The 16,414-nt window shown below is 38.0% G+C and overlaps 2 protein-coding genes and 1 non-coding gene across 3 annotated transcripts; 1 reads left to right on the forward strand and 2 right to left on the reverse strand.

The window, feature by feature from the left end:
- Positions 1-4,015: 4,015 nt before the first annotated feature.
- LOC133824113 (uncharacterized) lies at positions 4,016-5,272 on the reverse strand. The gene is made up of 2 exons (XM_062256978.1): positions 4,311-5,272; positions 4,016-4,241 (listed from the first exon to the last, which is right to left on the reverse strand). Exons 1-2 carry the CDS (start codon positions 5,270-5,272, stop codon positions 4,016-4,018), a joined length of 1,188 nt encoding a protein of 395 aa, XP_062112962.1.
- Positions 5,273-5,380: 108 nt separating this feature from the next.
- Positions 5,381-6,364, reverse strand: LOC133824114 (uncharacterized). The gene has a single exon (XM_062256980.1). The coding sequence runs from the start codon at positions 6,362-6,364 to the stop codon at positions 5,381-5,383; it is 984 nt and encodes a 327-aa protein (XP_062112964.1).
- Positions 5,826-5,932, forward strand: LOC133828115 (small nucleolar RNA R71). Its single transcript, XR_009890755.1, has one exon. It is a non-coding gene; the product is annotated as a small nucleolar RNA R71 (small nucleolar RNA).
- Positions 6,365-16,414: the final 10,050 nt, after the last annotated feature.

Here is a 16,414-nt window from a genome sequence, read left to right on the forward strand (position 1 = left end):
TGAGTGTGGAAATAGAGAAGAAAAGAGATTGCTTTTGCTATAGAGAATCGCCCAAAACCTTTATATATGGCATAAAAAAAATTAAGATTAGAGGCTTATAATAAACTAAAGCTCCAATAACTCTAAACCTTATAAATTCGTACCTTCACAATATTGCCTATCTCCAGCAATGATATTAAGAGCTTTAATACTTGGGGTATTTTCGGCTATATAGTGTTTTAAAAAGATTGGTATTTCAGCTATCTAGGGTCTATAATGGCTAGAGTGTTTGAGGCTATTTAAGAAAATAGAAGAAGAAATAAATCCCAAGCACTATAAATGCTATAGTGATTTCGACTATGGTGTGTTTATAGGGCAAAATTATGAGAGCTTTTGGGAGAGTGATTTTTCAAAAATGAGAGCTTTTGAAAGCTTTGTTTTGAGAGTGAAAAATGAATCATGAAAGGATTTATTTATAGGCTCCAACCCCAACTCCTTTCCTTAAACTTCTCCACCATCATTCGACTAGTATTTAAAATTCAAACATTCCTTCCACTATGTAGTTTCGCCCAGCCCTTGTTTTACTCATTCAATGTGGCTATAACATCTCTCAATATGACACATACATCAACAAGTAACCAAAGTAGTCAAATGTCTTCACTTGTTTCTCTAAGATCATTCCCACGCCTACACATGTACCATTTCAAATTCAAAACTCTTCAAATGGTTTCAACTATCACCAACATAGTTACTTAGTTCAAGCTTAGTGTGACACCTTTGTAAATTTAAAATTTAGTCCAAATCCTAGCCTAAATATGCTCCACACGCCTATGACTAAGCTAGGCCTTCAATTTAGCTCTAATACTTAATTCAATTAATTCACAAAAATTTCACTTAATAAAACGATAGGGAATTTCAGCTATGTCTATTTAAAATTCAAATTTTGTGACTTATTTTAATCCCACATGCACAGTGCTTAAGTCTTGTTGCGATATTTTTATTACACGCAAGTGCACGTATCATACAAGTAGTAACTCACACAGGTGAGGTCGAACCCAAGGGAATTGCAGCTAAGTACTAATCAAATTGGATTTATATTTCTATTTGGCAACAATAAAAATTGATTTTTTTTTTAAAATTATAATGCATAAAACACAACAAGCAAAACAATAAATAAAAAGGGTTTAACAATGGATGTGAAATTAGGAATATGATTTCAATTGCTTTGATTACCCAATTGTTAATGCTAATCAACTATTCTTCTTCCTCCTCTGAGATGACAGATTATAAAATCACCTAAACTCTTTTCAGATCATGAAGGTACTAAATTGCATTGTCAACTATTGCATTTCTGAGATAGTACAACAAACAATTCGCATTAAGCAATAATCTAAAAGTCACATAAGTTATGCGAATACTTTCGTTTCATATCAAAACCTATGTTTATTCATTTAGAGCATTCCTAATATTCACTTTTCAGATTTCATATTAGAATCATGAATCATGCTTAAGGTGATCAATCTCAAACATGTATTGAGCACAAAAATGAACAAATCACAATAACAAGGAAGAATGAATAATCAAATAGCATTAATCCATGGAATAATCTCAGTCAATATCCATCAAATCCCTAAATAGGAGTTTAGCTCATAATCTCAGTATTCATATCCATAATCAAATTAAACATAAACAATAACATAGAAAATTAAAGAAAAAGATAATGAAACTAGATTGGGAATCGTCACAGATCGCCCACGCTTGCTCCAAGCTTCTTCTTCTTCTTTTGTCCACTTGTTTTTGTCTCCCCTCTCTAATTCACGTTTTTTCCCCTCCAAATCGAATCAGAACTCGTTACCCTAAATTATCCCCTGGGAATGGACCAAAATGCCCTTCATTTAAAAATCTTCCGAATTTCAATTTCCAGCAACCTAGAGCGGTCGCGCTCTACAGTAGAGAGGTCGCTCTACTCTCTCAGAAAAGGCATTTTTGACAGCTTTACGAATTTTTGTGCTTTTTGGCATCTTTGTCATTCTAAATCATCCCAATCCTTCAAAACCTGAAAATAAACAAAAACAACACAAAACAAGCGTAAAATAGAACAAAACAACCCTAAACCTCTGAAATACTTCCTAAGTAGACACACTAAACACAAGTCTAAAACTCGCTAATCAAATTCCCCCAAACTTAATCTTCACTCGCCCTCGAGTAAAGAACTCTAAACAATCCTAAAATCCTCAAACAACTAAACAAAGACAAATCAAATTGACAACAAAAAATCAAGCCTCCAAATTATGTTTGTCATGCTCATATAGTTTTCAGAAAATCCAGCCATCATGATAATCTAGAATTTCGATCAAAATATTTCTTCAACTCACTCAATTCCAAACAAATATATGTTCGCCTGATCATGATCAATAAATAACATGCATTTGAATCTATTTAAACTTACCAAATTACTCACCACAAACCATCAAATCTTATTATCTCATATGCTTGCATCACTTACTACTCTCCACTAATATAGACAACACATGCTCAAGAATCAATAGGGCTTTTATAGCTTATAACGATAGGCTTAGGCATGGGTAGACGAGATGTCATTTAGGCTCAAAATTACCATATGCATACAAACCATACAAACCACACTTGATATCCACATTACAGTTCGCAAACAATCCCAGTATTTCCTTTTTTTTTTTTTTTTCAAGATTGAGATAATTCACACTTAGATTTTTTTTTTCAAACTACACTCCCCCAAACTTGTTTTTTTGTTTTGTTTTTTTTTTTACTATATGTTTAAAGGGAGTGTAGTTTACTTCCAATAATTTTATCTATATTTTTTTTAAACAAATCTCAATCTTTTTATTTATAACACTCCACAATACACCCTATTACAAAACCAATCCCCAATCATCATTCACTTGTATGCTCACGACAATCATTCAAGGGAAGGAAATATAATAACATGTTTAAAGTAAGCTCAAAATAGGTGTCAAAACAAAGAATGTAACATTAGGCTCAAAAAGGACAACTAGGGATTAAATTAATCAAGGTTGGCTTGAAAGGCTCAATCGTTAAAAAAAAAATCGCCTAAATCATCTTCCTAAGTATGCATTGTCTATGATTTCGCCTCAAGTAGCAAGCAAGCAAGTTCTAAGCATAATCATCCATCTTTCCTTAAACCAAAATTAAGCAAGCATAAATATCATCAAATGCATGAGATTTATCTAAAAATCATGATCAAGCTCTCACATATTTAGATAGACCCAAGCAACTCAAAGAAACATTCGACCAAGCACATAGATTTTTTTTTTCAATTTTATGGCTTTCATTTCATCCAACTATACAAGCGATCCATTCAATCATTATCATTAGCTAATCATCATCAACTTGATTTATCAGACACTCTAAACACCCTAAACAAGACACAAACACCCTAAACAAGACACACTAGCACAAGACACACATAAAAGACAAACACTCAAACAACAATAAATTCCTTTCCCCCAAACTTAATCTAAACATTGTCCCCAATGTTTTAAAGAAAAGCTAAGGAAAAAGAAACTTACCTGACAACTCAAACATCTCACGATGAAGGACCCTCACCACCATCTCCCTTAGGTGGAGGATAACCAAAATGCGGTGGCTAAGGAAACTGGGGCAACTAACTAGTGAAAAAATCGTGTTTTAAACACTCTAATGCGCTCCAGCGCGGTCGCGGCATATATAGTGCAATCGCACTACTGCCCTCCAAATCCGCGTATGTTCGGTGTCGAGCGCGGTCGCGGCGCTCCTAGCGCGGTCGCGCTGATGGCCCAGATTGGCCTGGCTCTCTGTGAGCGCGGTCGCGCTAATGGCCCATAATTTTTTTTTTGTTTTTTTTGTTCATTACATAAAAACAAACTACATAAATAAATAAGAAAAATTAAAACTTAGAATGTCTCAAACTGAACAAAAATTACTGTAAAAACTTGGGGTGCCTCCCAAGAGCGCTGTCGTTAACGTCATATAGCCGAACACTCACTTCTCTACACCTTCAACTTGGGTCAAGTCCACCCCTTGCATCCTTGAGAGCCATCGTGTCATATGAGGAAAATTCCCTTCTACTGTTGAGAATATTGAAATTATCCCCAATGTCATCGAAACCTTCAAACTTGCCACACAATAATCTTTTCATACGACGTCGAACTGTTCGAAATCGTTCTTTGGTCTTCTTCTTCTTTTTAGCAATTGATTCTTGACAATCATTCTCCACATCAACTCTACAACATGTAGGAATTTCAGTTGCTGCAAAGACATTAAAACTTATTTCCTCATTTTGGACTCGCAACCTTAACTCCCATTTTTGTACATCGATTAAAGCTCGTCCTGTGGCTAAGAATGGTCTTCCCAAAATAATGGGAATGTTTGCATCTTCCTCCATGTCAAGAATTATGAAATCAGCGGGGAAAATAAATTTACCCACCTTCACCAAGACATCCTCTATCACTCCACGAGGATGTTTAATGGAGCGATCAGCCATCTGTAAGGAAACCGTTGTAGGGCGAGCTTCTCCCAATTTTAGCCTTCGAAAAATAGATAGAGGCATTAGATTCACACTTGCCCCTAAATCACATAAAGCTTTTGTTTCGACTGAGCCCCCTATAGAACATGGAGTATTGAAACTACCCGGATCTTTAAGCTTGGGATGTAGTTTCTTCTGCAAGATTGCACTGCACTCCTTAGTAAGTGCCACTGTCTCATATTCCTCCAACTTCCTTTTCTTGGCCAAAATATCCTTCATGAATTTAACATACCTTGGCATTTTCTCCAAGGCCTCCACAAATGGGATATTGATATGTAGTTTCTTGAATATTTCAAGGAACTTTGAGAATTGCTTATCAAGGTTGTTCTTGCAGAGCCTTTGTGGGTAGGGAATCTTGATGTGGTGATCTATGCTCACTTGTGGTGTAGCTTCTTTGGTTGGTAGGTATTCAGTAACCTTGTTTTCACCTTGCTTCTTTTCCACTGTGCCCTGTGCTTGTTGATCCTGAACCTTGTCTTCATCTGACTGCTCCACACTTGGTTCTTCATATTTCTTCCCACATCTCAATGTAATAGCCTGGCACTCTTCTTTTGGATTGACTTCAGTGGTGCTAGGAAGGTTACCTTGAGCACGGTTGGCCATAAGAGTAGCCAATTGCCCAATCTGGTTCTCCAAATTTCTAATAGAAGACCGCGTTTCAGTCATGAATTGATTAAGAACATCAGACTGAGTATTAGGCTGTCTCATAGGATTCTGTTGTTGTTGCATGGGCAATTGGTAAAACCCAGGAGGTGGCTACTGAAATGGTTGCTGTGACAGCTGAACTGAAGACTGGCCTTGTTGGTCATTCTTCCAAGAAAAATTGGGGTGATTCCTCTAACCCTGGTTATAGAAATTTGAATAAGGATTGTTATTATTTTGACGAGGAAAATTCCCAATGGCTTGAGCTTGTTCCAATGGCATATTATTGACATCCGCGTACTGACATTTTTCATAAGCATGAGGACCCCCACATAATTCACACATAGTTTGAGCTTGCATCACGGGGGTTGCCATTGTACTGCCTTGCAGCTGTTTAGTCAAAGCCTCAACTTGAGCAGTTAACTTAGATATTGAATCGATCTCATACAAACCAGCCACTTTCTTCGAGTTACCTCTTTCACTTGGCAACTGTTGATTATTAATGGCCATTTCTTCTAACAAATCATACGCCTCATTGGCGCTCTTCCTCATAAATGCCCCACCAGCTGCTGCATCAATGAGTGTGCAAGTGGTACCACACAACCCATTATAAAAGTTATGGACTAACATCCATCTCTCTATCCCATGATGCGGGCACCTCCTTATCAAGTCTTTAAATCTCTCCCACGCCTCATATAGAGATTTATTATCCAGCTGGTAGAAGTTGTTGATCTCCCCCCTTAGCTTAGTTGCCTTGGCTGGAGGGAAGAACTTGGAGAGAAACTTTAGTGCAAGATCATTCCATGTATTGATTGAGTTAGGTGGCAAAGATACCAACCAACTCTTGGCTCGCTCCCTCAGAGAAAATGGGAATAATCTAAGTCTGATAGCATCATCACTGACTCCATTCATCTTAAATGTCTGATAGAGCTCCATGAAGTTAGAGAGATGCATGTTTGGGTCTTCAGTGGGTAGTCCCCCAAACTGGACTGTGGATTGAACCATCTGAAGTATGGCTGGCTTTATCTCAAAATTGTTTGCATCTACGGCAGGTGGTCTTATACAAGACTGGACCCCCGTCATTGTTGGCAACACATAGTCCCTCAGGCTACGGTCGGGTGGATTCTGACCATTAGCCTGGTCTTCTATGGCACCCCCATTATTATTGTTGCTGGCCATAACTTCCTCTTGCTCAATCCTTTGCACAACTCTTTCCAACCTTTTTTTTTTTTTTTTGGTTTGCCGGCAAGTGTTCTCTATCTCAGGATCAACAGGCACTCTTGCAGTTGGTCCTTGACGTCGCATAAACCAATGGTACCTGAGATGAGATAAGAAGAATTGGACACAAACAAGTTAGCAAAAAGTGAAAAGAAAACCAAATTAGAATTTAATCCAATTAATGTAATATTAACTAAACAATTCCCCGGCAACGGCGCCAAAAACTTGTTGCGATATTTTTATTACACGCAAGTACACGTATCATACAAGTAGTAACTCACACAGGTGAGGTCGAACCCAAGGGAATTGCAGCTAAGTACTAATCAAATTGGATTTATATTTCTATTTGGCAACAATAAAAATTGATTTTTTTAAAAATTATAATGCATAAAACACAACAAGCAAAACAATAAATAAAAAGGGTTTAACAATGAATGTGAAATTAGGAATATGATTTCAATTGCTTTGATTACCCAATTGTTAATGCTAATAAACTATTCTTCTTCCTCCTATGAGATGACAGATTATAAAATCACCTAAACTCTTTTCAGATCATGAAGGTACTAAATTGCATTGTCAACTATTGCATCTCTGAGATAGTACAACAAACAATTCGCATTAAGCAATAATCTAAAAGTCACATAAGCTATGCGAATACTTTCGTTTCACATCAAAACCTATGTTTATTCATTTAGAGCATTCCTAATATTCAATTTTCAGATTTCATATTAGGATCATGAATCATGCTTAAGGTGATCAATCTCAAACATGTATTGAGCACAAAAATGAACAAATCACAATAACAAGGAAGAAGGAATAATCAAATAACATTAATCCATGGAATAATCTCAGTCAATATCCATCAAATCCCTAAATAGGAGTTTAGCTCATAATCTCAGTATTCATATCCATAATCAAATTAAACATAAACAATAACATAGAAAATTAAAGAAAAAGAGAATAAAACTAGATTGGGAATCGTCATAGATCGCCCACGCTTGCTCCAAGCTTCTTCTTCTTCTTTTGTCCACTTGTTTTTGTCTCCCCTCTCTAATTCATGTTTTCCCCCTCCAAATCGCATCAGAACTCGTTACCCTAAATTATCCCCAGAGAATGGACCAAAATGCCCTTCATTTAAAAATCTGCCGAATTTCGATTTCCAGCAACCTAGAGCGGTCGCTCTACTCTCTCAGAAAAGGCATTTTTGACAACTTTACGAATTTTTGTGCTTTTTGGCATCTTTTTCATTCTAAATCATCCCAATCCTTCAAAACCTGAAAATAAACAAAAACAACACAAAACAAGCGTAAAATAGAACAAAACAACCCTAAACCTCTGAAATACTTCCTAAGTAGACACACTAAAACAAGTCTAAAACTCGCTAATCAAGTCTCCAAGTAATATGTGTACATGTTTTTAATAAATACTTAAAACTATACTTTAATTTAATCATATGCTAAAATCTTATAAGTACAAACCAAAATAATTATAATTATCCTAACGTAATTATAATTATTTTCTAAGTCATAGAAATCATAACTTAAAATAATTAATTTAAAACTTAAAACAATCTTTTTAAATTCCACCACTCAAGTTAAGCTATAAACTATAATAAAAACTAACCTATGCTCATAATTAAGGAGACAATAATAACATTGGTTATTACACATGCAACAAGCAAAGATTTATCCCATAAATTATAACACAATTTAATATGTAAAAGCATATAGTTAATCATCTCATGATAAGTCATATTCTTTCTTTCAGCTATTCCATTTTGTTGTGGAGTGGATGGTGTAGTGCATTCATGTTTAATGCCATGTTGTTCACAAAACACATTGAAATCATTTGAAAAGTATTCACCACCTCTATCACTTCTAAAAGTCCTTATTTTCATTTCCAATTGATTTTCTACTTCAGCTTTATAGATTTTAAATGCATTAAATGTCTCACCCTTACTCTTAAAAAAATACACATAAGTATACCTAGATCAATCATCTATAAAAGTCATGAAGTATCTATTTCCTCCTCAAGTCAACATGCCATTCAATTCACATAAATCACTATGTATCAAATCTAGTAAGTTTGAACATCTATCAACTCTTGGAAAATGTTTCTTTACCATTTTAGATTTAACACATAAATAACATTTGTCATGCTCATTCACATCACAATTAATAAATCCACATTTAAGAACTCTTTTAATTGTGCTATAAATTATATGACCAAGTCTACTATAATGTCCTAAAGTTCCTAATAATGCTTAGTGCCTTGATTGGGGGGTCGTGAGGGCATTATTTGATTATTATGTGATTTAATTGATTAATTATGTGAATTGCATGAGTTATATTATGATATGATTGATTATGCATGTTTAAGTGTATTAAATGTGCGAAATAGACTCGCTTTTATTTAAATGGGTATATTTGAAATTTTGACCCCCTAAGGGTATAATTGTGAATATATGATAGTATATGAGTGAGACCACATTATTATGTGGATAAATTTGAGATATTCGGCAAGAGTCCTTCCTTTTGAGCAAGGTAGCAGTTTAGTCACAATGAGAATTAATACCCAGCTTGGGGTGAGCCAAGTGGTATTTTGGTAATTTGGTGAGTTATTGGGACTCATTGGAATATGAGTCGTATTTTGGGAAAATAGTGATATTCCAGGTTTAGCGGAATTATCTAGGAATTTCAAGTATAGAGCGGTAGTTAGAAAGTCGAAATGATGTTTTTGCACTTGAAGGGCGTTGAGAGGAAAGTGTTGCCTTAGGGGCATTTTGGTCTTTTAGAACACTAAACTTAATTGAGCTGGCAGAGTTGATTAACTTAGAAGCAATATTCTATCTCTCTCTCTCTCTCTCTCTCTCTCTATCTCTCTCATCTTTTTCACTTTGAAGCAAAACTCTAGAGTTCTTGATCCTAAAGCTTGGAAGCAAGCTTGCTAAGGAATTGAAGTGGTTCTAAGTAGAGCTTGGAAGCTTGTACACTTAGTAATCAGCTGGGAAAACATTTTTTATAGAGGTAAATTCCAGTTTCTAAGTATTTATTTTTTGTTTTTAAAGTTTTATTGAATTTTGAATTATAATGGAGTTTTGAAGTCATTTTTTATGTTTCTGAGCTATTGAGACCATTTCCATGGTCAATTTTGAGTAAAACTATGCTTTGGGATGGTTTTGGAAAGATTGCAATTTCTGAAATCGCAAGAATATATGGGTTTGCGGGGTCGTGCTGCGCTTTGTTCTTGGGGCGCCGCGACCCTCATGAACTTAGTGGATCAGGTGGTGCCTCGAACTGCCTTAGGGTTGCGTTGCGGCACTAGGCGGGTTGCTTTGCGGCGCGTGTCCAACAATTTTGAGCTCGGGGCTCTCTGCCTAGTTGAGTGTCGCGACCTTTTAGGGGTGCGTCGTGGCTCAAAGTAGGGAAAAAGTTATAAATTATGTTTTGGGTTATGGGAAACCAAACCTAAGGGCTTAGGAATGATTATGCTACTCGGTTTAGTAGAATTCAAGGTCCTGGAGGCTAGGGCTTGGCATGGAAGCCTTTATAGATCCATTTCTTGATAGTCGTACCTTGTATTGGTTGTGACTAGGATATAGTTAGGCTTAGGAGGAAAGGATCGCACTCGAGGTCGCTATACATGTCTCGTTAAGGACTTCAGGTAAGAAAACTGCACCCGGTCTGTGCTTAGGGCTTGGCTCGGTTATCGAACATGGTTATAACCATGCTTAGTATGTTTTATCAAACATGTTTGACTGCGCTGTACATATTTGTACTAAATGATGAATGTATATGTAACGCCCTACTTCCTTAGAGTCGTCACTAAGTGAGTTTTAAATGTGCTTTTAACTCGCTAATCGAGGTTTTAAGGCAAACGTGTAATCAAACCATAAACAGAGTCTTAAACTTTGAAAATAATTCAATTTACTGAAAATCATAAAATGTTTAACATTTGGGATCCCAAAATACTGTTTATAAATATTTACAACTCAAAATATATTTAAAGTCCACTAAATGACAAAATAAGGTTCTTTACAAACAATTCCCAAAAATACCCCTGGCCGTGGCAGCCAGGTAGACCAGACATGTACTCGTCGCGTCACGCTCTCCATACTCATGGTCGGTTGACTTTCTCCTTGCCCTTACCTGCACCACTGAGCCCCCGTGAGCCGAAGCCCAGCAAGAAAACTCCACATAAATAGATAACATACGCATATAAACCACTTAGCATACAACAAATTCGCCAACCGGCTAAACATATACGACCTAGTCGTCCCTAGCGCTTTACTAGGCCCTAGGTTGCGGTCTTCACCGTAAGGATATCCCAGGTATCCTTTAGGGTCTAACCCTGGCAACTCGCACTCCGCGTGCTAAACGCTGCTCCCGGCCCCTTGCTGCTCTCGGCCTTCGCCGTACCGGCCCTTGCCGATCACTCACATATGTGCATACATAGCATAATCAAAACATAACTTAAACATATACTAACACAATCAATGGGCTACACCCAACACATAATCATATAGGGTCGTGCCCTGCAACACAACCATGGGCCTCGCCCTGCTCTGTGGGTACAACAGTTCTCTTACCTGTGTCCCGAGCTTCTTGAGCACTGAATCCTCTAGCACGATCCTCTAGTATGAGCCTCACTGAGAACCTAGTCACAACACATAAATAGCACTCCCATTACTAACTATTTTAAAAGCATCTTCCGGAACCAAACCCGAGCCCTCGGGACCTCCTGGAACCCCACACAAAGTGGCGGAAGCATCCCTCGAGCCCCCTGGGTAAAAGCCTAAAAACCACAATTTTCCCTTGCCCAGAAATGGCCTAGCGTCGCGGCGCCCATAATGTCCCTCGTCCTCTGCTGCAGCCTAGCGCCGCGGCGCCCCTTCGCGAACCCAGAATTTTGGATTTCTCCAAATGTTTTCCCCGAGCCAAAACACTCCCAAATCATTACCAAGACTTACCTAAGTCCCAAATTCAATTCAAAACCCCATATAGACCACCTAACAACTCACAAACCTCAACAATAAACTCAATCACACAATCAAACCTACAATTCTCAATTTGGTTTAAAACTTCAGAAACTTAAACCAAGCCTTTCAAAACTTAAACCAGTACTTATAAAACTTAAACCATCCCTCAGAATTCTTAAACCACACCAGCAATCGACCAAACAGAGATGCATGAAACCCTTACCTCAAGTGGAGATTCCACATTGAGCTGCTTTCCCAATCAAATTCCAAACTTAATTCCACAAAATTCAAGCTGAACCTAACCACAATTCATCCAAAGAATTCACCAAACCAAACACACAATTCAATTCTCAAACCATGATATTCTTAGCTAAATTCTACAACACAATTCCCTTACCTCAATATGTAGAGCAATCCTCTAGGTTTTCTAGCCTCAATTCCCTTCTTGATCCCACAAAAATTCAGAGATTCCTCTCCTTCCCTTCTGTTTTCCCTAGTTTCCTCTAGATCTCCCAAAGCCAAGCTCTTGCATACCATAAGGATGGGTACGTTCCAGCCTTTCCCCTCAGCCAAGGTTATCTATAACCAAGCCAAAAGACCCATTTGCCCTTCCATCTAACTCTCTTTCTAGCTAAACCTCAAGGGCAGCCTAGACCTTTCCTATCCTTTTACATAAATACCACTTTCTCAATTAAAGTAACTATCCTCAATGGTCACCTATGGTTACCGAAGTTACTAAAATACCATCCATTAACCAAAAAGTCCCCAACTAAATTATAATAATCTCGAAATACCCCGAGGCTCCTCACAAACCGGGTATTAAATCCCGTTGTGACTTTAAGCAGAATAGCTCTCTAGGACCGTCTCGGAACATGCATCACAGATATATTACCATTATATCACATATATTACATTTATGCCCTCAATGGGCTAGAATTACCAATTTTCCCCTAACAATTAAACGGGGCCCACATGCATATTTAATCGCCTAAACATGCACTCTAATCACATATTCATTAAATTCACATAAATTAACACAGTATAACAATTATTGCCCTTCAGGCACACTAATCAAGGCTGTAACGCCCTACTTCCTTAGAGCCGTTACTAAGTGAGTTTTAAAACGAAAAATGTGCAATGAACTCGCTAACCGAGGTTTTTAAAACAAAAGTGTGACTAAGAAAAAGTTAAGGCTGTAATCTTTAAAAATGTGTTGTTTCATTGAAAACTTCTAGTATTTAACATTTGGGATCCCAAAATAAGGTTTGAAAACTATTTACAACTTAAAATAAGTTTACAGTCGATTAATTATTAAAATCACAGATTATTACAGCCATTTCTCAAATAACACCCAACCAAAGCAGTCGGGCAGGCCAAACATGTACGCATCGCTTCACGCTCTCCGTACTCATGGCTGGTTGGCTCAATCTTTGCCCTTACCTGCAACACAGAGCACCCGTGAGCCGAAGCCCAGCAAGAAAACTCATACAGTATATAACATATGCCGATTATATAGTTAACATATCAGATTATCCACAAATAAATGAGTATTCCATCAAACTAAACAAACACGACCATGCCGTCCCAGAGGCATTACCAAAGCCTGGGGTCTCGGTCCTCACCGTAAGGATATCCCCTGTATCCATTGGGGTCCCACCATGTCTACAAGCACTTCACGTGCTAAGTGTTACTTCCGGCCCAGCTGCCGTTCTCGGCCTTTCACCGTTCTTGGCTCCATTGCCGTTCTCGGCTCCTTGCCGTTTCGGCTCTTTTGCCATTCCCGGCTCCGTTGCCGTTCCCGGCTCCTTTGCCATTCATTCTTACTATAATCACAAATAGCATAACTCAAATAACATTCAAACATATATCAATTCAATTAAGTCTGCACCCTAACATGTAATGCAATATAGGGTCGTGCCCTGATATCAATTCAATTAAGTCTGCACCCTAACATGTAATGCAATATAGGGTCGTGCCCTGATATCAACTCAATTAAGTATGCACCCTAACATGTAATGCAATATAGGGTCGTGCCCTGCAATCACACTATGGGCCCATGCACTGTCCTACGGGTGCTATAGTTTTCTTACCTGTCAATTTGATAGCTTTCATCACTTGACTCCTTGAGCACGATCCCACTCGAGCCCTAGCGCACACCTAAACACAGCGATAGGTAAAAGTCATCACCGAACCTCAAGTCCGAAAACCTAGCCTCGGGACCAATCCCGAGCCCCCGGGAAGTCCTAGATCCACAAAACAAGATGGTGGAATCGAACCCCGAACCCTAGGTCAAAATCCCTTAAAAATAACCCAAAAACCCCTTTCTGGGAACAGGGTAGCGCTACAGCGCTCAAAAGAGGGCGCTATAGCGCTACAAACAGAACCGCACCACCCAGAAACAGGGCCTAGCGCTACAGCGCCCAAAGACTAGCGCTGTAGCGCTAGTTGCAGGCAGGCAACTACCAAATTCTTTTTATGCGATTTCTTTAAGCCAATCTCAACCTAAACTTCCCCAAATCTTTACCAAACTCAAAATCAAGCTTATAAACACTCTCCACTCATCCCAAGCATCCTAAATCCTCAAAACCCAAGAACATTCATCCCAAATCGCAAAATTTACCATGATTAACCCTAAACCCAGAAATTCAGTCAAACATCAAAGTTAAAGGCTTAGAATTCATACAGTTGATGCAATTTCGACCTTGATTCAATTCATAGACCTCCTTAGCTTGCTCTTCCTCAAAGCTTGCCCAGAAATTCCCCTAAAGTTCCCATCATTCAGCTTAATTACACAACTTAAACCAGCAAAACCCAAAAACTGAAAACCCTAAAAAAATTACCTCAAAAGTTGATGTGTTCTTGCTAATCCCTTGCCAAATCTTCAAGTCTAGCTTAGGATCCTTGATGCTCAGCCTATCCTAGCTCTCCACTGAGCTTTGCTCCAAGAAATTTGAAGAGAAATTGTGCTAGAATCCACAAACCGCCCCTTTTGGAAAAATCCCTCTGTTTTCTCTCTTTTTCTTTTTCTTCCTTTTCCACAGCCATCTAACTCTCTCTATCAATCCCACTAAGTATATAAAGCCTCAATAAACTTATCTCTAAGAAGCCAATTAACCAAAATGCCCTCCCTATTAATTCTAAACCCTTTTGTCCATGTAGGGCCATTTTAGTCATTTTACCCAATTCCCGCTAATTCCTCAAGTGTCTCTAATATTTTCCCGTTGCTTCCCAATACCTGATAAATCACCAAATAATATTCCTCGATATCAAAATAGACCCCAATATACTCATCAGATTCCTATTTATACCCCAGGCTCGCCCCGAGCCGGGCATAAATCCCCGCCTTGACTTTTCCGCTAGTCTGCTCTCTCTGGGATCATCTCGAGTCACAAATCACAGATACATCCACATCACAATGTGGTCTCAACAATCAGCACATATCAATACAGTTATGCCCAAAATGGCCAAAACTACAATTATGCCCTTCTAACACAATCATGGCCTACATGCATACTAATACACATAGTCATGCATCTCAAATAGTCAAATAGTCATATAACATGCTTTAAATCATAACCATGCATTTTACTCAATAAAGTCACACATAAATCCCAATATGCCCTCCAGGCATACTAATCAAGGCCCTTAAGCCTTATTAGCGAATTTGGGTCGTTACAAAGGCTCCAAGCCTTATTAGCAAATTTGGGTCGCCACAGTATATCTATTATATTTGACCTAAAAGCCCAACTTATAAGTCGAGGGTTATCTATTTTATATGATTGAGAAGCTCGACTTGTAAGTCGAGGGCGGCAATAACATGCTGCACGCAAGCCGATGAGGTTAGACCTACCCAAAAGCGTGATATACGCTTGAACGACCCTATGGCCGCCAAGAATATAAAGCGCCAGGTATGCTTGGCTAGACCTAAGGCTAGTTATATAGGGAATAGGGCAAGAGGCCCCAATGTGACTCTATAGTCACTTATCTAGACTGAATACAAGCATGAGTAGGGTTATTACTACTAGGCATGCTAATTATGATTATGTAATCTGATGATTTACTGATTATGAGCATGTTTATGTTTTCTTGTTGAGCCTTGACTCACGTGTGCTACATGGTGTGGGTAAAGGAAAGGAAAAGCTGAATCAACCATGAGTTAGAGAGCTTCAAGGGCGGGGTGTACATATTTAGCCTACTCGACAGCCACCGCCGAGGATATCTGTTGGAACTAGGGATTAACCCTGTATTTTTCCGCTTAGGTCGGCCCTGTAACTATTTTGTATCTGGTTTAGAGTATAAACTCTTTTGGGATCCCATGTATTGAACTTAAACTCTTTTGATGAAATGGTTGTCTTTTGACCAAAATTTTTAGCACCTAAACCCTATGTTAGTTTTAATTACACGATTTAAGTCCAAATGACTCGTTTAGCGAGTTGAGCACTAATTTTAATACATAGTGTAACAGTCTTGGATTAGGAGGGTGTTACTTCTATTATGCCACAAAGTAATAGAAATTGAATTGACCACATTGCAAGATTTAGATGCCATATCATCATTGTCACTATCAAGAGCACAAAGTTTGATCATTCCATCACATGTATAACCCTTTCCCAAAAAAGTGTCTGATTTAGTCAAAGTGAGTTTACCGAATTCAAACTCAATTTTGATACCATATTTACTCAATAGACTTCCACTCACAATGTTTATATTCATATCAGGAACATAGAAAACATTAGTTAGGGTCACTTTCTTTCTATTAGTGAAGAACACATCAACGCAACCCCTTCCAAGTACCTTGGATCTCTTTTCATTTCTCATTTTAACTTCAAGTCTCACCTTTGCACATTCAAATGTTTTGAAAAGAGTATTATCATAGGTTGCAAGAATGAAGGCACAAGTATCATACCACCATCCTTGCACCTTCCCTTGAGTTGCATTAACTTCACTCAAGGTTGCAATAATCTCAACATCAAATGCATTGGCCTTTGTAGCTTTAATTAGGTTTGCAATGATCTCAACATCAAACACATTGA

The sequence above is a fragment of the Humulus lupulus genome, chromosome 3 (genome assembly GCF_963169125.1).
Source record: "Humulus lupulus chromosome 3, drHumLupu1.1, whole genome shotgun sequence".
NCBI classification, from domain to species: domain Eukaryota; kingdom Viridiplantae; phylum Streptophyta; class Magnoliopsida; order Rosales; family Cannabaceae; genus Humulus; species Humulus lupulus.

Coding starts and splice junctions, on each gene's coding strand:
- LOC133824113 (XM_062256978.1), bottom strand. CDS start 5,272: ATGCAACAACAACAGAATCCTATGAGACAGCCTAATACTCAGTCTGAT. Junction 4,242..4,310: donor GTACAAAAATGGGAGTTAAG/GTTGCGAGTCCA, acceptor TACATGTTGTAG/AGTTGATGTGGAGAATGATT.
- LOC133824114 (XM_062256980.1), bottom strand. CDS start 6,364: ATGGCCAGCAACAATAATAATGGGGGTGCCATAGAAGACCAGGCTAAT.